The sequence below is a fragment of the Rattus rattus genome, chromosome 1 (genome assembly GCF_011064425.1).
Source record: "Rattus rattus isolate New Zealand chromosome 1, Rrattus_CSIRO_v1, whole genome shotgun sequence".
NCBI lineage: Eukaryota > Metazoa > Chordata > Mammalia > Rodentia > Muridae > Rattus > Rattus rattus.
In genome coordinates, this window is record NC_046154.1 from 252,938,872 (window position 1) to 252,964,505 (window position 25,634).

The 25,634-nt window shown below is 52.5% G+C and overlaps 1 protein-coding gene across 2 annotated transcripts; it reads left to right on the forward strand.

Moving 5' to 3' along the window:
- The first annotated feature begins 4,811 nt into the window (after positions 1-4,811).
- On the forward strand, positions 4,812-23,325 carry Bik (BCL2 interacting killer). 2 transcript variants are annotated; one of them, XM_032890897.1, is made up of 5 exons: positions 4,812-4,888; positions 20,203-20,374; positions 21,866-21,964; positions 22,329-22,446; positions 22,861-23,325. In XM_032890897.1, the coding sequence occupies exons 2-5, from the start codon at positions 20,208-20,210 to the stop codon at positions 22,951-22,953; spliced, it is 477 nt and encodes a 158-aa protein (XP_032746788.1). In that variant the 5' UTR covers positions 4,812-4,888; positions 20,203-20,207; the 3' UTR covers positions 22,954-23,325. The 2 variants fall into 2 exon arrangements, with proteins under 2 accessions (XP_032746788.1, XP_032746787.1); XM_032890896.1 differs by lacking the exon at positions 4,812-4,888 and adding an exon at positions 5,211-5,303.
- The last annotated feature ends 2,309 nt before the right edge of the window (positions 23,326-25,634 follow it).

The window sequence follows — 25,634 nt, forward strand, 5'->3', positions numbered from 1 at the left end:
TAGTTTGTAGAAGGAGGCAGCCATGATTGAAAGCCATGTCTAATTGAGTGGCAGACAGAGTGACAAATCAGAGAAAGATTTGACAGAATTGGACACGCCCAACTCTCGTGAGGCAAGAGAGGAAAAAGAAGCTACTTCAGGGAGAGCGTACAGGAGGAAGAGAGGACAGTTCAGGATTACGGTAGAGTTCGTGGAGAGCAGTGCAGAGGGGTTGAGAAGGCGAGTGGAGCAGCACAGACACACACACACACACACACACTCACACACACACACACACTCACACACTCACAGAAAGACACAGAGACAGAGACAGAGACAGAGACAGAGACAGAGACAGAGACAGAGAGGCAGTTTTACCAGGAGAGTTCCACAGTGACAGGGTGCAGAGAGAGAACGAGCTAGACACAGGTGAGGACAGAATGATCCAGAGAATGAGAAGGAGTCAGAAGATTAGAACGGATTGCCAGAGTTAGGTTGAAGTCAAGCAGAGCAGTCAGCAGAAGCCCAGAGACGCTAGATTGAAGAGTTTTGAACCAGACCGGCTGAGTTGAACCAGCTAGAGCTCAGAAAGAACCAGAAAGGGGTGAGCTTATTCCGCAGTAAATCTCAGAGGCTGAACACATTCTAGGCCTAGATTAGATTGTATAGAGGCTAGAAGCTTCCAGGAATAGGCCTAGATTTGCAGATGGAGGCGGTAAACCTCTGAGATGACAAAGCAGAATAAAAGTTAGTTTAGGAGCTGGAGAGATGGCTCAGTGGTTAAGAGCACTGACTGCTCTTCCAGAGGTCCTGAGTTCACATCCCAGCAACCACATGGTGGCTCACAGCCATCTGTAATGAGATTTGGTGCCCTCTTCTGGCCTGCAGGCATAAATGCAGGAGGAACACTGTATACATAATAAATAAAAAGTTACATTTACAAAGGATAATGACACTCTGACGTCTATGCCCATGGGCCTCAACATATGCATACACCACAGAATATATAATAAAACTTTATCTACATCCCTTTTGCACTTCAGGGAAACACAGTAGCATATGAATTTCCCCAGAGGAAAAATCATGCCTGCAGAACTTTCAAGAAAAAATAAATGATGTCCCGTGAGAGGAAAAGTCCAGAAATGCTTCTGCCCCCCTCATCCCCCTACCCCCTTGGTTCTCTTCGTTCTTTGAGGCAGGAGAATTAGCAACTGAGAAGGGAAGGCCCAATGGGCTGGGGCTGACAAGCGGGTTCGTGCCTCCCGTGGAACCTTGTGGGTGACCTGCCTGACCTGGTGTTCCTCTGTGACACAGCGATAACAGGGCTGTGAGGCTGGATGAAACAGAAGTCCCTCCATTGTGAGATAGATCCCTGCTTAGGGCCCTTTGTGGATGCAGCAGAGCAAACACGGTCACAGGACCTGCTTTCTTAGGCGGAGAGGAGGGAGCTGAGCCGGAAGAGGCCCTTCTTAGGGTGCCCTGAGAGCAGACATGTGGCCAGCCCCACTGTCCGTGCCTGCTGAAGGGTGCACGGTGAGTTTCTGGGGCTGTCATTGTTTTTCGAGAAAACCTGCTATCACACTGATAAGCTGCCTGTCAAAGGATGTTATTTCTGGATGGGAGGAGATTCCACAGGGCTGGGGCTTCTTCCTGTCTGCACCATGTGGATCCCCTGCGTCCCACCAGACCTGACTTGAATGATAACCAGGGGTTGTCCACAGCCTGTGGCTCAAGGCCTCCACGATGCTGCAGGGCCAGCTATCTCAGGACCCTGGATTCCTGGAATTGTCTGACAGAGTGGAGGTCTGTTCTCCATCCCCTGACAAACCACACACCAAAACAGGCTATTTCGGTCACCCCAGTCGCTGACTCTTGGCCTGACATGAGTCTATATTAAATTGCTATTAAATACTCATGCCACCGGGCCAAGCCAGCTGCGTTGTCTCTTCTGCCCATACTGTTTTTGATGACGATTCTTTTTGTCACCAATGAAGCTGTCCTTGCCCAGAGCATCATGGACTCAGCTAGTCAACTCTCCTGGCAGCTGTCAGTCTGGATCTTGGTGAGCCTCATCTTTTAACGTTTGAGTCTGACCTGTTGTCCCTTGTGGACTTGGGTCCTATTTCGTCTTGATTTTTCATTTCCCTACCAAAACCCGCACAAATGGTAAGCATCTGACTTGGTGTGTGTTGAACTGTGTGTGCGCCGAAAAACCTCATCTCCGTCACCTAAGAAGCCCCCTCTTCACCAATTCCTGTCTCTATTACTTTCCCTTCTGTCCCTAGATGACCTGTGCCTTGTTTCAAACTTCATTTAAGTGTAACCAGGGTGCAAAGGAGAGAGTTCAGTTGGTAAAGCCATTGCTAAATTCAATCCCAGCACCCATGTAACGATCTGAGTGTGGCAGGGCTGGCTTGAACCTCTGTGTTGGGGAGTCAGGGACAGCAAGATCCCTGGGCATGACTGGCTAGCCCCACTGGGGACTGGCAGGTCCGGTAGAAGGGATGCTATAAGAGCACCTCACCGACAGAGTTATACCCCATCACCTATTCTTCGACTTTTGAGGCAGGGGGTTTCCACTATGTAGTCCATGCTGGCCTGAAACTCTCACTACTCCTGCCTCAGTTTGTAGAATGTGGATGGCTGGTGGCGCCACTGCACCAGACTCTACCACTATGTGTTAAACAAATGATCCAGAGACAGCTCAAGGCCAAACCTTGGCCTAAAGTCAGTGTCAGCTGGGTCAGAGATACGAGTGAATACGGGCACAGAGGACAGCGGAATTATGAGGACCCAGAGGTAGCTGCGAGCAGCCCCTATGGATTAAGGCCCCCAGAGAAGAAAGGGGCAAGTCCCTGAGTAAATGGTCCTCTCAGGTAGCAGGATGGGACAGAACATGGGATCTACACGGTGAAGAAAAGAACCGACCCCTGAGGGTTGTCCTCTGACCTTCACACACATAGTCCCATCTCTGGCAGAATGAATGAATAAATGTTTCCAAAGAATGTGCAAGGCAAGAGAAGAGCAAGAGCTGAGCCCTGGGGACAGAAGGTCCCCATTATCATTGTTTCTATTACTTCTTGCATCTGACCCAGTTATGGAGCACCAACAGGAAGCCACACTTTTTTTTTTTTTTTTTTTGTTCTTTTTTTGGGAGCGGGGGACTGAACCCAGGGCCTTGGCAAAAAAAAAAAAAAAAAAAAAAAAAAAAAAAAAAAAAAAAAAAAACCAAAAAAAAAAAAAAAAATGGGCTTTGAAAATTTTTTTTTTTTTTTTTTATTTATTTTTTTTTTTTTTTTTTTTTTTTTTTTTTTTTTTTTTTTTTTTTTGTTTTTTTTTTCGAGCTGGGGACCAGTTATGGGCCTTACCAACAGGAAATCCCCCAACCCCGCCACACTCTTATTTAAGTGGTTTTGCCCCATTTCCCTTCATTTGTCTCTTTCTCTCTCTCTTTTAATTTATTTTAGACAGGGTCTCTTGCATCCCAGGTTGTCCTGGAACTCACTGTAAAACCAGGTATACAGCCGTGAACTCCTTGACCTTCCACTTCCCGAACCTGAGGTTACAGGGTTAACAACTCACCCAGTTTTTTCTTTCTAATTTGATTCTCAGCCTGGCAGTGGTGGTGCATGCCTTTAGGGGAGGCTGAGGCTGGCAGATCTCTGTAAGTTCCAGGATAGCCAGGGCTACACAGAGAAACCCTGTCTTGAAAAACAAACAAACCAACAAACCCCTCCAAACAATGAATTCTTGATATATTACCCAGAACCGACCCAACCGACTTCCCAGCCTCCCCAGTCCCAGGGATGAGTCCTTGCACTGGCCTCCCATTTGATCAGCATGTTGCCTTGGAGATCCTGCAGGCTAAATATTTTCACTCACCCCCTCCCCTGGGCTGGTAAATCCCAGTCTGACCTCAGACTGGCCTCCTTCCTCCATGCAGTCTTCCGTTTAGGGAACATTTACTATGTGCCTGGCATTGTGCCTCCAGAGGCCCTCGCACACATCCGCAGACCTGTCAGATCTTTCTGGCCCGTGAGACTCCTTGTTACTGTCTCTCTTCTCTCAGTCAGTTTTCTGCAAATTCATCTGCAAAATGCACTGGCAGAGAGGCTTCAAGGTTTCCTGCCCGCTCCGGACTGTGGCTGTCCCTGATGGCTAGGACCAAAGGTCTGGATTAAATTCGCTTCTGGGCTTGGAGGTGACAGAAGGACCACAAAACTGCTAAAGGTCTGGGTGGCAGGTTTGAAAGGCTTCTGAGTTGGATCCTCTAACATGTGAGGGGAGGGGCTGTTTCCTTGTGTCAGGAGAACATTTAAGGAACCCCAAGTATTACCTCTCTCCCCACAGGAGAGGGAAGAGCCCAGCTTACTTGACAAAGCACGCAGCAGGAGGCACCTGCCCCAGACCCTGACCTCTGCATCACCGAGAGGAGCTGACCCGGGATAAACAAGCTTTGTTGTTATATAGATAGTGGTTACTTTGTAATTCAGCCAGCCCTCCATCAAAACACACCTCAGAGCCCCTAGTCCCGGGAACTGGAGACTGAACTCCTCCCACTTCACCTGTAATTCTAGATTTCACCTCCTACCGATCCCCTTCCTTCACCCTAAGTCTTCGCTGGAGGGCTGGGCGAGCTCCGCATACACCGGGAGAGAGGAGAGAGGAGAGGAGGAGGGGGAAGGGGGTGGGTGGGGAGAGACTGGGAGGTGCAGCGGGAAGCTTGTAGCAGGCAGGCAGGAGCAAAGGGAAGCCGTAGGCTTCACCTCTGGTTTCTGGGAAAAACTTTCGACCTTCGTGAAGATTTAAAGACACCCAACTCCCAAGCGTAGCAGCCTGAAGAGCGCGGAGTTCTGAATATTTGCTTCACCCAAGCCCTCGTCCGTTCTGAGCCTGAGTTTCTACGTGGGTAAGTGGTCAGGGAAAAAAGCACTGAGCCTTTAGTACTGTGAGGATCAAGTAGGCAGTCCTTGCTAGGGTTCGGCTACGGCGATGGCAGAAGCAGCATCTACGAATACGGGCGCGGAGAGTACACTCGCAGATGTACTGGCAGGGACACCGTGTCAGGTCCGCAGGCGACGGAAGAACGTCTGCAAGTTAGACTTTTAAAACTGCGGTTCTGCAGCCACTATTTAGCCAGGGATTTGGAGCCCCGGAGGGAGGGGTTAAAGGGGAGGAGCCGGACCAGCGCGGCCACCTATCAGTGCCCAGCCCGCCGCTCACAATAACCCGCCTCCAGCCAGCGCCCCCAACTCAGCCACCGGAGTCTGGGCCGAGAGGTGTTCGGGCAGCTCGCCCGCCGCTACGCCAGCTTAGCCGGGCAGGTAAGCGCCCGGTAGCCCTAGCCCAAGTGGCCGGAAGGTTGGGGATCCGTGTTCAAATCCCTTGGTAGCCCCGGCTCCGAAACATCCCCTCCGGGTCTCACACCCCAGAAGGTGCTAGCGGTGTCCGCGTGTCTCGCTGCGCTTCCGTGCACTGGGGTGGCCCTTGCGTCCTGGTTTCAGGACTTGGTGAGCAAGTGGCCTTGGCTGTCGCCGTGCCCTCGGTGTCGGAAACTTAGGGGAAGCAGCTCGGGACTAGGGCGCGGCACTGCCACAGTAGGGCGCCCAGGCTCAGCCCCGGCCGCAAGCGGAAGATGGCGTCCGCACCTGTCTCCGCGAGGACCTGGGAGTTCGCATCTGTCCCTCCCTTGGGGATCCTGGGATCCGTACCGTTCCTGCCGCGATCTGGTAGTTTACACCTGTCCCCGATAGAATCCGGCTTCGCATCTGTCCCCTCTGGGACCCCGGGACGCACGACTTCGAGGGGCGGCAGAAAGGCCTTCTTAGGCGACCTGGGTAGTTTAGTCCATCACTTTCTCGAAGCTCCTCGCCACCTTCCGGTGCCGAGGCGCAGGGACCGGGAGGGCATCGGAGGGTCCACCAAGGTCATCTGTGTGCTTCCCGGAGTACCACCCACAACCAGCACCGGGGACTCAGTACTTCTGTCATTTTCGCTGTCCTCTCCGGCCTTGTGGCCCTGCGGATGCATGCGGATGCAGGTGGTTTTGTAAACTTAATTGCAGTTTTGAAGTGCACTGAGCCACCCCTGCAAAGTGTTGTTGTTTACTGTTGTCGCTGCAGGTGATAACACTGTTACTGTGGTCTGGAGCCAGGTGCAGAGCTCTCTAGAAGGTTGGTTTCATACCTGCTTTGGGGTGTGGGGGTGGGGTTGTCAGTGAACCTTAATCTTAACCTTTGGGGAGCAGGCCTCATTTCAGACAGAGTAACGGGCATGTGTTCCAGCGGCCACACAGAGCGGACTCCCATAAAGGCTGTCTCCGTCAAAGCCTGGAGGATTTTCTTAGAGGCCATACCAACCTCTCTACTTGTGACCTACTTTCCGTTCTGACTGTGTGGCTTTCTAGAGGCTCCTCCACCATTCTGGACCTCGGTTTGTTGAGTTTTTGAAATGCATCCTGGTTTAACCTGGAGGGGAGGGACCTCACCCAAGAAGCCGCTGAGCTACTCAGCAATGCTACCTTGACTTCCGTTCTGTTTGGGCGCGATTACTGTTGCCGCTTTACCAGTATCCACTGAAGGCTCATCTGGGGCCCTTGGCTGCCTTTGGATCTAGTGTCCTGCCTAGGGCAGGTGGCACTCTGACCTCCCAGCCTTGCCCCTCCCCACGCCTCACTCCCCCCTCTCCATATTCTCCCCTCTATACTCCAGGATTTGAGGCATAGCCTAGGCTGGTCCCCCGGCTCGGTATGTAGCTGAGTTTGGTCTTGAAACTCCTGATTCTCTTACTTTCCCCGCCTGAGTCCTAGGTTACAGTTATTGTGCCCAGGTTATTTATCTGTAGCTAGGGATGGAACTCATGGCCCTGTGCGTACTGCCATTTTTCTTAAGGCCTCACTATGTAGCAGAGGCTAGCCTTGCATTCTCCAACCTCCTGCCTGCCTCCAGAGTGTTGACTCTTCGTCTGCTTTCTGTTGCTAATAAGATGCAATGCCTCAGGTCGAGTCAAGTTATAAAGAAGTGAAATTTATTCTGGCTCGTGATTCTGGGTTCGTGTGGGGTTGAGGGGCCATATTGGATGACGCCCTCTCTCTGGCAGATGACAACATACGTTGTGCATTTTACCCACCTCCTAAAGATCTAGCCTCTAAACCCCACAGCGAGGTCGAGTTTCCCCCTCTAAATACCTCACGAGGGGGATTAAATGTCAACGCTCCAAGCTTTGGAGACCCCCCCAAGTCATATTTAACCACAGCACCTCTCCTTCAAGGTCACAGAGCTGACACTGACCTTGGCTGCTGTTTCTCTGTTGTTCCTGCAGAGTTAGGTTTTAAAGGTTGTTCGTGGTTTGCTCTTTTGTATTTTGGAGACAGGGTCTCACACTTTATAGCCCAGGGTGTCTTTGAACTCTTGATTCTCTCACCTGAGATGCTGGGGTCATGGGCCTACGATACCAAGAGTATTTTTTTTTTTTAAATTTTTTTTCTTACCTTAAAATCTGCACCTTGCCTGAGGATGCTGGCTTCCAGCCCAAGCTTGGAAATGCAGAATGTCATTTTCCAGCTTGGTGACAAACTTGTGTAACTTTGCTTCTAAGCTGTCCCCTAGTTAGCATTTTAAAGTCGCCTTTTGTTTTGATTCCAGACCTGGGGATGGGACCCTGGGCTTTGTGTATTTTAAGCAACACTTTACCCCGGAGCCACAGTTGATCCTTTTCTGTAGCAATGCTTCTTCAAGCACTGGGAGGTTTATAAGAGACCATCAGAGTGATACAGCCCTGTCCCCATGGGTGTCTATGTGGCTCTTCATCCTCTGATGACACATTCCCTGACAACCCCTCCACGTCTACCCTTCCTGTCATTTCACCCATCAGTTGTCCTGTCCTAAACCCTTGGCTGTCTGAAATCTCATGAATTCGTGTCCTGACCTTCTGTAGCCTGCATGTTCTGTGAGACAAGGAACATCACAGGAGAGCCCGTCATAGCCTGGACTCTCTCTGGATGGAGAGGTTACCTGTGGGCTGATCACTGTGGGGTGGCTGATATACAGTGTTGAAATCACTGAGAGCAAAGAAGCCCAAGATTCTGGACTGGAGATGTAGCCCAGTGGCAGAGTCGCTGGATATTACACACAGATTCCTGGGTTCAGCTCCCAGGGACGGAGGCCAACACTAGCTCGAACTCGGGAAGGAAGCAGAAGTTCAAGGTCATTCATTCTCGGCTGCATATTGAGTTGGAGGCCAACCAAGAATACAGGAGACCCTGTCTTGAAAGAAAAGAAAAGAAACAGGGTACAGTTGGCCCTCCTGTCTTACGTTTCTTTCCCGCCTCTCTTAGGAGCAGGGCAGGGGTATTTGGAAGGCCATATTGGTGAGACTTTGAGGTGTCTTGCCACAGACAGAATTCCCCCCTCTCCCTGGAAAGCGTCCTGTTTTCAGTGAGTCGGTTACATTTGTGGACAATTAATGACTCTGGCTTCCTCTGCGGCTGACTGAGCGAATCCCGCCAGAGAAGTCACTGTTTTGCTCTCTGCTTAGAACAATTCCGAAGCTGTTTCAAGGAAGTGCTGAACGGTGCCCGGCTTTTGTTGGTAGTGGCCACCAGGAAGCCAGCAGTGGGTCTGGCCTGGACATGTGTGGCTGCTTCCTTTCTCCTACCCTTGGTTGGCTGAAGCCAAGCCTTAGGAGGAAAGTGTCAGCAAATACATTCCAGGCCCGTTTCTTGGCCCCAAGGCAGGCGGGAGAGGGCAGGGCACAGGGCGGCATGGCGAGGGCAGCTGATTTACCTAGTGTCAACACTGAGTTGTGACAATACAAAACACCCTCTGGGCACTGCCAAGCAAACCTGTTTTTCTGGAGATGGGAGAAAACTTGGCGCCCAGTTACCCAACCTGAGAGGAAGCTCACCATGCCGGAAAGGGCAGTGAAGAGGAGCCTACCTGGGCATCTGGTGAAAGGCTGTGTGCCGGAGACCACTCCAGGGTCCTCCACACAGGGGCATTGTCCCCCCTGTCTCTGTGAGCTGCTCTTTCTTTCCGGTTTTTTTTTTTTTTTTTTTTTTGCAGAGAACTTTCCCTAGGCAGACAGACAGATAAACATTTAATGAGGCCATAAAGGGCCAAGTGCCCTCTCCAAGTCAGCTGACTCAAGGCACTGGGACAGCAGAACGAGGAGCAGTTGAATTGTCCTGGAGACAGGGCTGAGAAGCAGGCAGGACCCCTGGCCTACTTAGGGTGTGGGATGCTGAAGGCTCAGTAAGAGGGTCTAGGTAAGAGCCCAACACCACCAGAAAGAAGGGGGAGGGTGGAGTCGGCGTCCCGGAGGAGGCCTGTCCGTGCTGGTGCTTCCTCCTCAGGTTCAAACATTCTAGAGCATATAAATGTCTTAGAGCTGAAAAGGGAGGCTGTAGCTTGCTACTCTGGCCTTCTCTAATGGGGATAGAAAAGCAGAGAGTTCTGGCCTGTGCATGCTTCTGCTGCTGCTGCTGCTGCTGCTGCTGCTGGTGTGTGTGTGTGTGTGTACGGAGTTGCATCCCAGACTGGAGTGTTCTCAGAGAGGATTAACCAGGCAAGCAAGCCTCTCTTCCCTGCAGAGGAGCTAGGGGTCCAGGAGGCCTAAGGGAATTTGTCCAAAGTTACAAAGAGGGCCTGTCTTAACAGGGGAGTTTCCCCCAGAGAAATCCATGTTTAACAAAACACTTGCAGGTCTCCGGTCATGTGCCTGGCAAGGAAACAGAACCCAGGTGGGTGCCTTCCCTATGTACAGTTGAATGGCCTTATGTGTCTTCCTGCAGTTCTCACTGGCAGTGTCGGTGAGGGCAAATTTCAAATGCTTTTTGTCCAATGTTTAAGCTTAGGGCTGAGGATGGTTCAGTTGGCAGTGTACCTGCCTAACAGCCATGAAATTCTGGGGTCTTTCCCGAGTACTGTGTAAAACTGAGCATGGTAGAGTGTGTCTGTAATCCCACATGAGCAAGGCAGAGACAAGAGGATTAGAAGTTCAAGGCCAGCCTTGAAACCCACGGTATTTTGTCTAAAACAACAAAAAGTTTACATTGGCTGTCTAAGCTGAAGACTCGTCCCTGTCCCCGGTCAATCACTTCTATAAGTTCTGTTGCCCTCTGTAAAGGTTTGCTTATAGATCTTTCTTCTGTGAGGTCATTTACAGATAACTGAAAGGCTCCATGACCCGTGAAATGTATTTGTATCCACAGTAAGCCATCCACAACCGCCTTTAACTACAGTTACAGGGCATCTGATGCCCTCTTCTGGCCTGCATGGGCATTGCATGTACAAGGTGCACATACATGCAGGCAAAACACAGGAAATAAAACAGATCAGTCTAACAGTGTCTGTGCTCGCGGGTAGCGCTGAGGTTGGTGGTGGCAGCTGCAGGCCAGACTGAGGGGTTAAGCCTGTGGGGTTACTTCCAGGCCACCACTTTCCAGGTCACTGGGCAACACCCACAGACACAAATGTCCCTTCCTTTCTCTCTCCTTCCTGTCTTCCTTCCTTTTTTACTGTTTCTCTGTCACTGCTGGGAAGTGAGCCCCACCCACCCCACCCCCAAGCAGACTGTTTTGAACATCTACGGGTTCCTGGGAATGGGATCCTGAGTCTGGCTTGGGGAAAAAAAATACTTTAAGACAACTATTCTATGTCCCACCAGTATGAGCCAATAACAAGGATTTTCGTTTTTCTTTGAGTTGGTGTTGGATTCCACAGACATGGACTCAGACTGAATGATGAGGGACGAATCTGTGGTAGAAATGCCATGCCCCTCCTATGGCCTCCCTGCCCCCCCATCCTGATAGCCCTCCTCCTTTGGGAGATAAGTTTGTGTGTGTAGGTGTATCTGTCTGTGTCGTGTGTGTGTGTGTGTGTGTGTGTGTGTGTGTGTGTGTGTGTGTGTAGGCCAGAAGTCAGTGATGGGTGTCTTCCTTAATCACTCCCTACATTTTGGGGGACAGAGTGTCTCACTGAACCCGGAGTTCACCCATTTGGCTAGACTCCCTGCACAGTGAGCCTCAGGGAGCCTCCTGCCTCTGTCAAGAGTCAGGCCAAGCCCCGTCATCCCAGGCTTTTGTGTTTTGCTTGGTTTTTCGTTGTGGTTTGCTTGTCTGTTTTTGTTTGATGAGACAGCTCTGACTATCCTGGAACTTGGTCTGTAGACTAGGCTGGCTTCAAACTTAGAGATCCATTGACTCTGCCTCTTGAGTGCTGGGATTAAAGGCGCACCCCGCCACCGCACAGCTCAAACCAGGCTTTTGTATGGACGCTGAGAATTGGAGCCCACTGCTCGCTCGGTTTCCCCAGGGCTGCTGGGTACCCGAGGAGTCACATGCTACAACCCCCCCCCCCCGCCGTTCCTCCCCATAACTCAGAATGCGCATGCGCAACTTTGATAGCTGCCGGTTGATCCCTCCCGAGAGAGTGAACTTGCCTGTTTGGAGTGGAGTATGGGGTCTTTGGCCACTTGCTGGGCTGTGGGCCACTTTCCGAGTCTGTTGATTCAATGGCCCAGCTTTAATGGAGGCCCTGGTTGGTGACAGAAAGTGGGTAAAAGTGTGTGTGTCTTTTCATCTCAGCAGTGGTCAGTCCTGTGCCGGAAACGATCTCAGTTGGAGCCAGAGACAGTACGTGACTGGTCTGTGGTCGCATAGCAGAGACAGAGTAGGAGCTAGAGCCCGAGTCCCTCTGCCCATAAGGTGTTCCCGAGTTGGATAGGCTACCGGCACTTGGAACATTCCAGCTTCAAGGTTTGGAGTGGTCCCTAGGAAGGGCAGCAAGGAGTTCTGATGGTGAAGACCAGGGATAACATCACCCGCTACCCACCCAGGTGACTTTGTAGCCCCAGGCCGACCCCATCTGCTCCTGGTTTGAACATCTGTGGGGTGGGCAGCAGGGTCCTGCCTGCTTGGTGTCCCTGGCAAGATGTAGCATGGGGGTTGCTGTCAGGGACTGAAGCCCTGGTGCCTGCAGGGTTGAACTAGCCAGGTCTGCCTTTGCTCTTGGGAGGGAGAGAGCATGCCCGGTTCCCAGATGAACCTGTGGTCACACAGCTGAGGGCACAGTGGGTCACCACACACAACTTGTAGGGAATCAGTGCATTGCTCCATCTAGACAGTAGGGAGGCTCGGCCAGCTTGGATTTGCATCCTGACGTCATGGGGTAAAACAGGGCTGTAGCCTGGGTGAGGACTTGGGTAGGTATGTTCTCCTTTCATGGATGGATCCTTGTCAGAAGAAAAGGAAGGAAGGAACCTTGATGTTGAAGACCAGTGCAGTTTCCTGGGGGATCACACTGGGTCTTCTGGGAATACCTGGCCTTCGTTTATTTCAGCAAACACCTGCTCCGTGTCAGGTCGGATGTTGGATGTGGGACACAGGCACTAACAGCAGCCCTGTTTTTCAGCTGCTCACTCTACCAGGTCCGTCAACATGGACTGTGTCCCTGGGGCCCTACAACAGTATCTCCAGTTAGAAGTGAGAGGACACGAGGCTGCCCAAGGACAGCCAGCATCCTGTTTCCATGTTCTAAACCACGAAGGAAGCAGCGGTATCCACTAGAGTTGGGCGGAGGTCAAGAGAGGTCTGTGAACTCTGAGGGCTCCGTGTCCCGGAACATGATACCTGGGCTGAGCTCTTCCGGACCCTTGGGAATGGCCAGGTTTCCGAGCATGCTCAGATGGTGGCCACTGCCTTTGCAAAGGTCAAGGGTCATAGCATAGCCCAGCTCATGGTTCCTGGGTGTGGTCAGAGCCAAGGCCAAGGTTGGAAGAAAGAAAAAGTGTAGCATGACACTTGGTAGGGGTGGAGGGTGCGGGGGTCTGCCGATCCACAGAGTTGTGGTAGGTCAGCCCCGAGGTTTCTGCCTGGTGGAGGTCTGCTAGAGAAGAAATGGCATGGGAAGGGGTGGGGCTGGTAGGATGATTGACATCAGTGCAACGACTGCAAGGACCCTCCTAGCCCGGCTCTACCCAGCCCTGGGTCACATGTGATTGCCCTCTCTGTTCTGATTCTTGACCGTAAGTAGACACAGAGGCTCATGGGAAAGGCTTAGATGAGCTGATTTGTAATGGTTGTGGGAGAGTTACACTGGAAGCAGAGGGAGCAAATCCACACGGAGCTGAGCCTTGCTTACACACCCTTCAGGTTCTAACAGGGGCAAGCCCTAGGACTCTTGTCTGGACAAGGAGCCCCACAATGCGGCTGTGTTATCTCCACTCAATAAATAGCATGTAGGGAAATTGAGAATGGGAAAGGCGAGTTGAGGTTAGGGTGGGATTGTTGTCGGCGTGAAGACTCCTGAACCAATCAAGGTGTAAGAGCCGTGGAATCCGAGAGGGTTCTAAGGAAGACAGAGAGATGGGTGCCTGACCCTCTGGCAGGGCGGGTTCTCTCAGGCCTCTGCTGTCAGCAGCCATCTGGTGCTGGCGGTGCTTGGAGTTCAGCTTGTCAGGGCAGAGGATAAAGGAGAAGGCCAGGTGCCGAGCTTCCGTGGCCCCTGCCTGGGGTGGATTGGGAACACTGGTCTGCTCTGAGGTGGAGCTGAAGGTATAGAGGTGGAGGCTGAGGTCTGGGGAGAGAAGGAGGGGACGGATGCAAATTTAGGCCGGTCCTGCTTTCCCAGGGAAATGGCTTTGCATTCTGAGTCACCCCTGACCTGAGCCTCAGGGCAGGCAGGTTCTGGACAGTTTTACAAGGACCACCCTTGTGGCACATACTCACAGACACACGTAGACACACATGTTTGCACATGCTTCTTCTAGTCTGTACCACGCCGAGACATGTTGGCCATAAGCCTGTCCTTGTCTCTGTTATTCTGCATCTTTGACATATTTATTATTTTAGGTTTGGTATTTTGAGATGAAGCCTCTGGTAGCTCAGGATGTCCTCTAACTTGCTATGTAGACCAGGCTGGCCTTAAACTCTTAATCCTCCTGCTTCCACCTCCTGAGTTGAGATTACAGCCTGTGCCATATCGCCTGCTTCTTTCCCCTCCTTTATGTAGGAGTTTTAGAGTTTCTGTAGGAAGATTTTACAAGGTTAACTTGACCTGAGTGAAGCCTTCATTTTCTTTTCCTTCCTTTTTTCTTCCTTCTTCCTCCCTTCCTCCTTCTTTCGTTTTCTGTTGTTGTTACTGTAAAAAAAAATATGTATTTGTGTTCAACTGTATTTTTTTTCTTTTGAGACAGGGTCTCACTGTGTAGCCCTGGCTGGACCAAACTCACAGAGATCCGCCTGCCTCTGCCTCCAGAGTGCTGAGATTAAAGGCGATCACCACGATTGATCAGTGACATCGGTTTGGCTTGGAGTATGGGGTTCGAGACTTTGGCGTATCTATGTTTGTGTACTCTGCTGTTCCATGGGACCATGACACTGCATAGGCTCCCATACCTGCTGACCCATTGAAGGAGGCACAGCAGGAGGGAGGGGACCCCCCCCCCAGGTATCCTAATGCTGAGCCTTGCCCTTGCCCCAGTGTAGGACATGTGTGGCTTCCACCTCCTGCCTTCTGTGTAAGCCGTACTGTCTCCTCCCTGCCTGTCAGTACAATGACGTGGTCAGTGAGGTCAGGCTGCCCCGTGACATGGTGGCATGGCTGGCTGCTGCCCGGGGTTGCGAATGGCTCCTGTGAAGTACAAGCTCGACCTGGGAAAGGGCCTCTCATGGCCCATCGGGGCTGAGTAGCTTCGAGCCAAGCGAGCTAAAGACAAGCTGGCATTTCTACTGCAGGTCCCCCATCTCCCCTTTTCTTTGTAACTGCGCCAAGCACTCGCTGGGACAACTGTGGCAAGGACTTTGAGGTGCCTGTATGAGCACATGGGGCATGCCAGGTGACCTTGCCCGGCCCCTACCACAGGTCATGACCTGGTGGTGTAGGGGGCTTGCTCCCACCTGACAGTCTCGCAGCTCTGTCTGCAGGTGCACAGAGCAGGTGGAGCCCCTGTCCCTCCCGCCGTAGCCCACAGCTTCTGCCTCCGGGCAAAGGTGTAGCCTGGCAGGTGCTGTGGCTGCGGCTGTGTTTACGCTTCTTATCCTTGCGGGCCTGGCTCCTGGGAGATTTGAGCTTCGGTCAGGAACAGATGTCCACCTCTTCTCCACCTTCCTCTCAGGAAGGGAGACAGCCACCTCTTTGTTGAGACAGAAACTCTGGACGTGTATTCTTTTTCCACTTCTGGAAGGAAGAACAATGCTACCCTTATATGGCGCCTCTAAGCCTGGCGCTCACCACGCCCTCGTGCCTGCTGTGGTGGCTGATGATGTCACCTTGTGTGCACTCGGCTCCTTGATCGCACTGGCATTTGAGGTGCATTGCTGTCAGTCACCTGTCTCAGTTCAGTCCTGAGACACCTGGAGGGTCCCAGCTTCTGTCCCCCAAGTGCCTAGGCTTCCAGCCATCTCTTTCTTTAGTACAGGAAGTGTCAAGTGAATGGAGACCAGTGTTTAGTCTCAGTGTCCTCAAGAGGATGGCTCTGTGCCTGCAGTCACTCTGACGATGGACATTAGTCTGCCTTGGAGAAGAGACAAGAAGTCCTAGGTCACCGTCCATTCTTGGCTCAGTATGAGCTTTTCTAAGACCCAGTGTTCTCTTTGAACATAAATCACTTTCAGGGTGGGTCTTGTGTATCCTTGTGTGTTGCTAAGGATAATGCCAGGGTCTTGTGCATGCTAGGCCAGTGTGCTGCCCCTCGCTGAATTGTTGGGAGGGGAAATAAAGGAATCTTTGCAAGCACTTTGGACACAGCCTGGTGCAGGGTAGGGAAGCAGGCCCAAGCCAGCAAGATCTTTGTACTGTCTCAGGATTGGGCACCAGAAATGTATTGGATTTAAGATATCATCTGCTTATATACAATGAGGTATATTAAGGACTGGGCTGGAAGATGTCTGTTGACATCCTCAGCACTGAAACAGAAAGCCAAGCCTGGCCGTGCTTGCCTGCAACCCCAGAGCAGGGGCAGCAGAGACAGGAGGATTCTGAAGTTTGCTGCCCGAGTGAAGGATCCTGCCTCAAAAAAGAAGTGGAGGGCGACCAAGAAAGACACCAACGTGTTGACCTCTGGCCTTTTCATGCACACACACACGCACGCACGCACGCACGCACGCACAGGCAAATACATACAACAGACAGTATGGGGATGAGGCCAGAGCCTACTCATGAAATTCCATTACCCTTACATCTCCTATGTACTTTCCCATATGGGCTGAGGGTAATTTATGGAATATTAGGTAATTCTGGGCATAGGATGAAGTTTCCACACTCTGAGCCATCAGGCACATGGTCTGATGTTGGGGCTCAAGGTTTCGAGTTTTGGATTTTGGATTCTAGGGCTGCTTAATGCCTTTTTTCTTCCCTTCCTTCCTTCCTTCCGTTCTTCCTTCTTTCCTTTTCTCCTCCTCCTCCCCCTCTTCCTCCTCCTTTTTTTAATTTAGAAAAGGTCTCTGTTTCCTGAAGTCCCAGCTAGACTAGACAGTACTGGACTGGCCTTGAACGCAAAGCAATCCTCCTGCCTTAGCCTCCCAAGGGTTGAGGTTACAGGTATGTGACTTGGGCTGTTAAGAGCCCAGGTCCACACCTTCATCGCCTTGATGCCATGGACTTAAGGCAGCTGGGTACCCTGTGGGTGAACTATGGCAAGTCAGAGTCCCACCCAGACTGCTTCACCAGGGAAGAAGCCATTGCAGATGTGGGAGTCACCGCTGGGAGTTCAGGAAGCCCCTGAGCACTGGAGTTGAGAACTCTGAATGGGAATTTGAACTGGGAAGGTGGGGGGCGGGTTACTGGCTCCCTCTACTGCTGCAACTCCAGCCTACACCTCCATGTTCATGACAGTCAGGAGGGGAGCTGCCCTGGATTGAATTCATATTCATATTCATATTCTCTCTCTCTCTCTCTCTCTCTCTCTCTCTCTCTCCTCTCTCTCTCCTCCCTCCCTCCCTCCCTCCTCTCTCTCTCGTTTTAATTGTCGCTGCTGGTTGCTTATTCCCAAGTGAGCTTCAGACAGTTTCAGCTGCAAGGATCAGAAATCCCTGCTGGCGGGTCAGTGGTTTACGCCACTAAATGGACCTTTGTCATTTAGTAGGAAAGGTGCGCTGTAATTTCCGTAGGTGGCATTTGGGAAGAGTTTGTCACACAGACTAGGTCCCACTTAGGTAACTCTCTCTCCGCCTGTCTCCGCTGAGGTGGAATCGTTCACAGAACCACTGAGCCTGAGCCTTCTTTGCGAGCAGATTTAGATCCGAGGGGCCCCCAGCAATGGTCTCCGATTCCTGCTGTACGGAGATCTCTGCACCTCAGGCCTCTCCACTCGGTCTATCATGTGCTCTTGCTTCCTGCAATGCGTCATGTCCTATATAGAAATATGGCGGTCCCGGTGACGCTTTACCTCCTATGTGCTCTATGTAGCTATTCTGGGTAAGTGACCTCCAAGGCCTCGGCAGCGATATTCCTCTGGACATCAAAGAGTTAATGGTGCTTCTGAGCCAGCACACGCTGGGTCTTCTCCGTGTGGCTGCTTGCCTCCTTCTCTTGAGCGATTTATGAACAGATTCTCCACTATGTTTCTCTACCATGTTTCTTAATCACATATTGGGACTCGTTTATAGGATGCGTGATAATGATAATCATCGTTGTCACAATGAACCCTCCTCCTGATATTGTACAGAAGGTTTCTGAGGTGATCACATATATTTCTTTGGATAGAAAACACAAGAGAAGGTCTGGAGAGATGGCTCAGTGGTTAAGAGCTCTGACTGCTCTTCCAGAGGTCCTGAGTTCAATTCCCAGCAACCACATGGTGGCTCACAACCATCTGTAATGGGATCTGATGCCCTCTTCTGGTGTGCATGAAGACAGCTACTCACATACTCGCTTAAAATAAGTGAATCTTTTTTTTAAAGATTTATTTATTTTATATATTTATTTATGCCGCTGTGTTGGTGGCAGAAAGTACTATCTTGGACAGCATGGTCTTTCTAGGTTCAGGCAGGGATCTTTGCATTCCTGTGAGTTTGGCCTCTGCTCCCTGTCTTCCAACCCTGTGTCCAAATTCTTGGAGACTTCACTGGCCAGACTTGGTCACATGACCAGCATTGCAATGGATGCTGGACAAGAGAATGGGTCTTGATGAACCTTGATGAGTGCTGGTGCAGAAGAGTTGTCCTAGCAGGAGCTGGGGGATGGTTAGAGAGCAAAATGAAGCCTCTGACAGGAGATCGGGGGAGAGGGGGCTGCAAAGTACTGCGTGGCCCCCTTGGTTTGGAAGATTCGTATGTGGCTACAGAAGCGTTTAGAGGAAAGACTGACCAGCATGAGATCATGGAGGACTCTGGTCTGTCTTATTTTGCTCATTTGTCATAACTGCTCCAGAGCACCAGCAGACATTAAAGGGGTGGGGAACAGCAACACATCCCTTTAATCCCAGCACCAGGAGGCAGAGCAGACAGATTTCAAGTTCAAGGCTAGGCTGGTCTACAGAGAAAGTTCCAGGACATCCAGGGCTACATCAAAAAACTTTGTCTCAAAGGTGGAGTCGGGAGTGTCAAGGGCCTGGGAGGAGGCCCAGTGGAGAAGGAAGTTGCTTTGCAAATCTGGTAACCTCGGTGTGATTCCTAGAACCTGCGTGAAGGTGGGAGGAGAGAATGGAGTCCACAGAGTTGTCCTCTGACCTCCACATGGCTAGTGTGGCATGTGTCCCCTTCCGTCATAGACACACACTGAAAGTAAGAAGATAACAAGTAAGCGAGGAGAGGAACGTGAGGTTGGAGGTGCAGCCCATGGCACACTCTGTCCTGTCTTATGTGAGGTTCAGACTCCATCCCTAGTTAGAAAATGGTGAAACTCGTGAGTCGTGCTCTACATGAAGTCCGGGCTGAGGAGTCGCTCTCCTTGGGAGCTCGCTTCAGTCTCTTCGTGGGCAGGGTGCCTGGGCTTTCTTCCATCCTCAGGGACAGAGCTGGAGCCCTGAGCATCTGCTCACCTCAGAGAACCAGCACTTGGTGACTTGCTGAGGCACACGGCCTGTGTGGAGCAGGACCCTGGAGGTGGGTGACGGCCTGAGCAGCTCAGAGGAAATGGCCACAGAGGCAAGGTTATTCTTAGGTGTGGGGCGGCAGAGTCTGACGTTTCCCCCCATTACAGGGGTCATGGCCCATGTTTCTGTCATAGACGGTCAAAGAGAGAAAAGTGACAGCCACTTTTTCTATCTCACGGGAGCCTTCAGGCATGAAGACCTGGAGACATGAAGAACTTTTATGTATGTGTATGTTTTATGTATGGGTGTGCATGCATGTGTGTGTATGTACAAGTGCATGCATACATGTGGAGGCCAGCAGTCAACATTGGGTGCTGTCCCCAGGAGCTGTCTGCCTTGGTCACCCCCCTTCCACCTCCAAGATATATTTATAATTGTGTGTATGAGGGTGTTGTGTACACATATGTGTGAGAGTGTGGGTGCCCGCGGAAGGCAGAAGAGGGCTTCTGTTCCCCTGGACCTGGAGTTTATAAGTGGTTGTGACCTGCCAGTGTGGATTCTGGGAATTGAACTCTGGTCCTTTGCTAGAGCCATATGCACTCTAACCGACTAAGCCGTGCCTCTAGCCCTGACTTGGGTTTCTGAGACAGGATCTGGAATCTAGGGCTGGCTGGCCAGCAAGCCCACGGACTCTGTTTCCAGCTCCCCAGTACTAGGGTTCCAGGCATAGTACTGTGCCCTGCCTTGTGGTCTGGAGATCTTGAGTCGGGTCCTCGTGCAGGTATGGTAAAGACAAACACTTTATGGTCTAAGCTTCTCCCAGCCCTTGGAGAAATTTGGTTTGATGCTCAGGCCCGGTGACTGGGCAGTGTCGTGCAGAGGTGTGGCTGGACAAACAGCATTAGCTCGCTCTGACAGACTGGGGCGGGGCTGGTGGGGAGTCTATTCAGATTCTTTAAACTTCCTGATCCTCAAGGGACAAGGACAGAGGACCAGAAGCTCGTTGAAGCTTTGTGGCCTGCTTTGGGAAAGATAGTCCAGCTTGTGTGCACAGCCTGGGTGGAAGCCTCTGTTTTCTGTGACTCGTTCTGGGGAGGGCTGGGAGCACTCACAGCAAGGCCGTGCAGGCCCCAGGGGCTTCTCCTACCCCATGTGCAAAGCACCTACTGTGGTCTGTTGTTCTGAGCCCGAGTAGCCACCGTTGCATCGTTCTGGGGATCTAGTCACACTCTGCCTTATTTTATCCCACAGAAGACATGTCAGAGGCGAGACTAATGGCCAGAGACATTATCAAGACTCTTCCACACGACCAGGTCCCCCAACCTGCAGTGGTCTCTGGGGCTCCCAGCATGAAGGAGCCTGTGGGGGTTGAGGACGTCAGTCCTGTGAGAGACTTGGATTTCATGAGGTGCCTGGAGAGCAGGTAGGGACTGACCAACGACCAGTGGCCTCCACTGGACATGGGTTGGAACAGCTCCTTCTATAGAGAGGAGTGGGGGAGAGGGGAGGAGGCAGGATGGGAGAGAACAGGGCAGGGAGCTCCTGGAGATGGCTCCCCGCCCCCACGGAGCTCCAGTGTGCTTTCTGAGTGTTGGGACCAGCACAAGGCAGCCTGAACCTGGGCCATTTGGTTTCACTGGCAGAGGACATCTCTCTGTCCAGATGGGGAAATCAAGGTCCCTCTCTGCTCAGAGTCTGAGACCCACTGTTCACTTCCCAGCAGGAAGAGAGCAGCCATGCTGGCCAGGGCGAGCCCTTCTGTGCACAGGCACTTCGTGTGTACCCTCAGCTTCTGGGTTCTCTGCCACTCTGGATGGAATTAGTGTCCCCTCACTTTCTGCTCCGTTCCTGAGTAAAGTGAAACCTGGGTCTCCAGGGAGTAGGTGGGACCAAAACCTTGCAACCTGATTGCCAGGCAACTTTCTGGGTTGCTCGAACCCTTGTGACCATCAGACTCAGGACTAGACCTGGGACACTGGGTGTGTGGAGCAAGTGGCCCTCGCCCCTCCGTAGGGGCTTTCCAGTGAGCTGCTGCGTCGCTGGTGTGGAATGTGCGGGCAAACCCCAGGAAGGGCTTAACCGGGCTGGTTTCAGTGTGTGTATTCACCACACAAGTGTCTCCTGTTTCAGTGGAGACTTTACTGTTTTAAAAGACTTATTTTATGTGCATGAGGGCTTGCCTGCACGTACGTCTGTGCACTCTGCTCATCCCTGGCGCCTGCAGTACTCAGAGGAGGAGGATGCATCCCCTGGAACTGGGCTTATAGGTGGTTGTAAACAAACATGTCCTCTGCTGGAGCAACACATACCGTTAGCTGCCGAGCCACCTCTCCAGCCCGAGAGTGTCTTTAAATGGAAGTCATGTGCTACCATGCCTGGCTCACTTGGGAATTTGGTTTACCGCTCTCCATCTGGAGAAGGTGCAAACACAAGTGCTTTGAGTCTTGGAGCAGGATAGATTGAGGCCCTGTAGGAAGTCAACTGAAGGGGGCTCCAAACACCCCCACTTGCTCCTCTCACCAGGTAGGCCCCTCCCCAAGGTTCTCTCAAGGAAAGTTCAGGTGTTTTTCTGGGGTAAGCTGTCCCTGACGTCCAGGCAGGTTCACAAGACAGTCCCTAGTACTTTTGTGTCTGACTTCCACAAAGGGCAGACATGGGGTACAGGCTGACATAGGTCCCAGGTTGGCCCCAATGTCTCAGTACTTTGTGGTTTATCCTACAGCAGCACATTTGAAATGGCTTTTACTCCAAAATGCACCCATGGATAGGGGGACACCAGGAAGATTTGCTGCGGACTCCTCAGTATCCCCCTGCTGTCCCCCTCGCTGGGTCCGGAGTCCCATAGGAACTGGCTAGGTGTGTGGTATGGCCTCCCCAGCATAACCACACCTAACTGCTGCATGCCTGCCTGCAGAAACCAGGTGGCCCTGAGGCTAGCCTGCATCGGCGATGAGATGGACCGGTGTCTTCGGAGCCCCCGTCTGGTCCAGCTGCCTGGGATTGCTATGCACAGGTAACCAGTTGCCCAGTGGAACCAGACAGGGCTGGGCCCCAAGGGAGCCCTGCAAACCTTGGAAGAAGAGTGTGTGAGGTCTCAGGCAAGCCTCCTACCCCTCACCCGGGTCCCCCAATCCTCCCTCTGGCCTTAGCAGTAGATCAAGCTGGAGAGTCCGGAGAGATCCCAACTCACAAGGCAGTGTGGGTTTGGCCCAGAGGCTCAGGGGCCTTCAGAGTGGGAGATGCTCCTTGGAGCTGGCTCTGGGCAGAGAGCCAGAGGAGCACAGAGGCTCTCTGTAGGCCATACTGTGATGGGTCACACTCGTAACTTCCAGCGCCCACGGCTATAGTAGCCACCTTGTTCGTATCATGTCTTACAGACTTGCTGCCACCTACAGCCAGACGGGTGCCAGAGGTATTTTCAGAAGCCTGATTGGAAGCCTCACCAACCTCAGGGAAAATATCTGGTCCTGGAGAGTCTTCACTCCTGGCGCCTGGGTGAGAACCTTGAAGCCTCTAGTCCGCGTGTTATCCTTCCCACGGGGCAGCCAGCAGCGCCTTAGCCATGCTGTCTAGTTAGCCGCAGTCTCCACCCCTCTCTAGTTTCTTCCCCACCTCTTTGCACTTCTGCCCCATCTCAGCAGCCTTAGTGTGTGCAGCAACTGCTTGGTGAACTGAGGGAGGTTCGAGTGCACACTCACGGTGCCATCTGGCCCCTCCTGCGGGAACCTCCTTCTAAAAGAGAATGCACTCAGTCATAGTCCCCTGCTCCCCCCAGGTGAATGGCTGAATGACCACGTTCACACCGTGTCTCAGACTTCCCCAGCTGTGCATAGTTCTGAGTCCCAAGCGCTGTCTCCTCACCCCAGCTGGTCCCTGAGCCTCACTAACCTTCCCCTCTTGATCCCACAGGTGTCACCTGACCAGGACCCTGGGCAGCTGTTTCCTGTGGTGCTGCTGGTCTTCTTGCTGCTGGGTGGGGCCTGGCATTTGCAGCTTCAGTGAGGTGCAGCTGGGGCAGGGCTGGTCCCTGTCCCCCAACCCCTAGAGGTGCCGGCACCCTAACCGTGGTGTTTTCTGACTGTCCCTTTTTTTTTATATTTAACTCAGGATAGTGCTGAGATTTCATACAGGTTTTCTGGGTTTTTTAAGGTAAATGAATTCACTATACCTCAGGAGCGTTACTGGCTAAATGTCCCTGAGACCTGGCTGGCCCTTCTCTCTTGACCCCTGCCACCTTCCTCTCTGCAGGCTGGTCCTGTGGCCACCAGTGGGGGGAGTGCCGGCCACACCCCTGTCTGTGAAGCCTTGAGGCACGGAATCTACTGGACTAGATTCCTTTGGGGTGGAGAGTTCAATAAAGGGTTGTTTCCAGGAGTTCAGTAGTGTTTCCAGCCAGCCTCCCCTTAGGCCCTCTGTGGGGCTATTACATTGTGGATGTAGATGGGGGAGGGAATTTAAAGTGGCCTCTGCCCCCAGTCCTGTGCCCAAAAGGGCCATAAGAACTGGTGGGTGCCCAAAGCTCCCCTCCTCCCAAGTTTCTCTGTGTAGCCCTGGCTGTCCCGGAACTCACTCTGCAGGCCAGGTTGGCCTTGAACTCAGAGATCTGCCTGCCTCTGCATGGTCATGCCTAGCTCCTCTGCACTCTCCTGTCCCCTTCTGCCTGTATCCTGATGGGGAAGTCTGTCACCTCCTGTGTATGCAGACGTAGCTATCATGAAGAGCTGTGGTGTTGGGGTGTGCTACACAAGACACACCAAGGGAGGAGGGCCAGGTCTCCCACTTCTAGGCCTCATACCTCCTCCAGGCCTGGCCCATTATCTTTCTAGGCCAACCAAGGCCTCCACCTGAACTTGGGTTTCTGTCTGCCCATTCCCATCAGACACCAAAACAGTGCCCCTCCCCATATGGCTGCCAATGGCTGTGACCACTTTCTCTGGCCTCCCAGATGCCCTCATTGTGTCCTTTAATTGTCCTGAACTTCCCAGTTCTGGGCGAGGTGCTTGTTCTGAGTTGCCCCACCCCCACCCCCGCTGTCTTGTGCTCCCCTCTGCCACCTCCGCCTTACCTGGCAGCCCCAATGCCCTTCCCAGGAAGATGGGACCATGAAGGAGATGCCTTCCTGAGAAGAGCCAGTTTTGGACATGGGGCAACCTGGCATCAAGTCCAAGGGACCGGCTGGTGAGATCTCAGCCTGAAGGACAATGACCAGAGGTGGCTGATCCACATGGGCCATCAGAGCTGGCTCATTCCTTGGGACAGGAGCTAACTCTGCTCTGGCTCTGATCATACAGGAGGGAGGGGAGATGGTGGCAGCAGCATGAGCTCTGGGGACAGGAGGAAGGGACCTTTCTGGTCTGGGCAAGGGAGGCAGATGTCACTTCGTGCCAGTGGCCCAGCGCTTCCCCACAGACCACATCAGGCCTGTGGGCCTCAGTGGGCCTCCTGCTCACTTGGACACAGGCTCTAGGTCCTCTCTTCAGCAGCTGCGACCCTCAAGTTGGAGCCTCACTCCAGGCAGTAGGAACTGGGGGCACACCCAGTACTCGGTGCACTCCCTTCTCAGGGTGCAGGTCAGCCAGTTTCTCTGGGCTTTCCTCAGTTCCTAAGCCATGGCTTTCTCTGAACTGGCACCAGCCCACCCTCACACAGCTGCCCTGGGCCCCACAGGGTCTCCATGAAGTTGCTCAGGGAACAAAGGCCACCTGCTTCGGGTGCTATTCGTTCAGGGCACAGAACTAAACACCAGAGCCCAAGGCCCGGCCACCCATAGCTTTTTCCAGGTTTGCAGTCTTCAGTGAGACCCCAGTTAACAGTCGGGGTCTCTCCAGTACTGCTCCAGTACTCAAGAGTGGGGATGGAGACTTGTCACGTTTGTCACAACAGTGCAAACCGGCCTGACTGCAGCGGGCCTAGGGACCTGACTTGTCGGGTGGCTGACTGGGGCTCACTGAGATGGAGGTTCTGGGACAGCAAGGCAACTTCCCTCAGTTGGCAAGGCTGAGGGAGTGTCTGGGTCTTACCATGTGGCCACACTAGATGGGACCACCTACTCCCTGTGTGCAGTCACAGGATATTCTGGTTTAGGTTTGTAAGACAGTTGACCACAAGCTGGGTTCAGGAGAGGAGAGGGAGCCCAAGCTTCTGAGACGGTGGCACCTGCTCCGGCAGATGGGCTGAGGTGCTCTAGACCCTGGACCCAGTCCCCTGCGAGCAAACACTGCCAGCTCTCCAGAATCTACCTCATTTACAGGCAAGCTGCACTGTCTGCTTGATAAAGCCATTCTCCAGCTTCAGCTAGAATAGGCGTGCTCAGACTCAGAGCCGTGCAAACTCTATGCATGAGTGTTGAAATCCACTGGGCATCTGGAGGTCACAAGGCCTACAGGTACTGCTGGCCAGGACCAAGGACAGATGTCCAAGAATGAGACACTTGGCAGTAGGACAGGTCCTGCCTGGAGGCTGACAGCCCTGCTGAGAAGTCTGTCTAGATTAGGCACAGGCCTCACCAACGAGAAAACAAGTTCATGGGCCTCATTCCCAAGACTCCCCATCACCAAGAGAGCCAGTGGTCAGCTTAGAACAGCTCATGTTTATTATGTCTTCGTCCACTCCTACTGTGGGGCAGACTGCTCTGAGGGAAGCCCATGGATGACTCAGTGGGGGTGGCTTCTCTGTGTGGATGA

Coding starts and splice junctions, on each gene's coding strand:
- Bik (XM_032890897.1), top strand. CDS start 20,208: ATGTCAGAGGCGAGACTAATGGCCAGAGACATTATCAAGACTCTTCCA. Junction 20,375..21,865: donor ATGAGGTGCCTGGAGAGCAG/GTAGGGACTGAC, acceptor GCCTGCCTGCAG/AAACCAGGTGGCCCTGAGGC. Junction 21,965..22,328: donor CCTGGGATTGCTATGCACAG/GTAACCAGTTGC, acceptor CATGTCTTACAG/ACTTGCTGCCACCTACAGCC.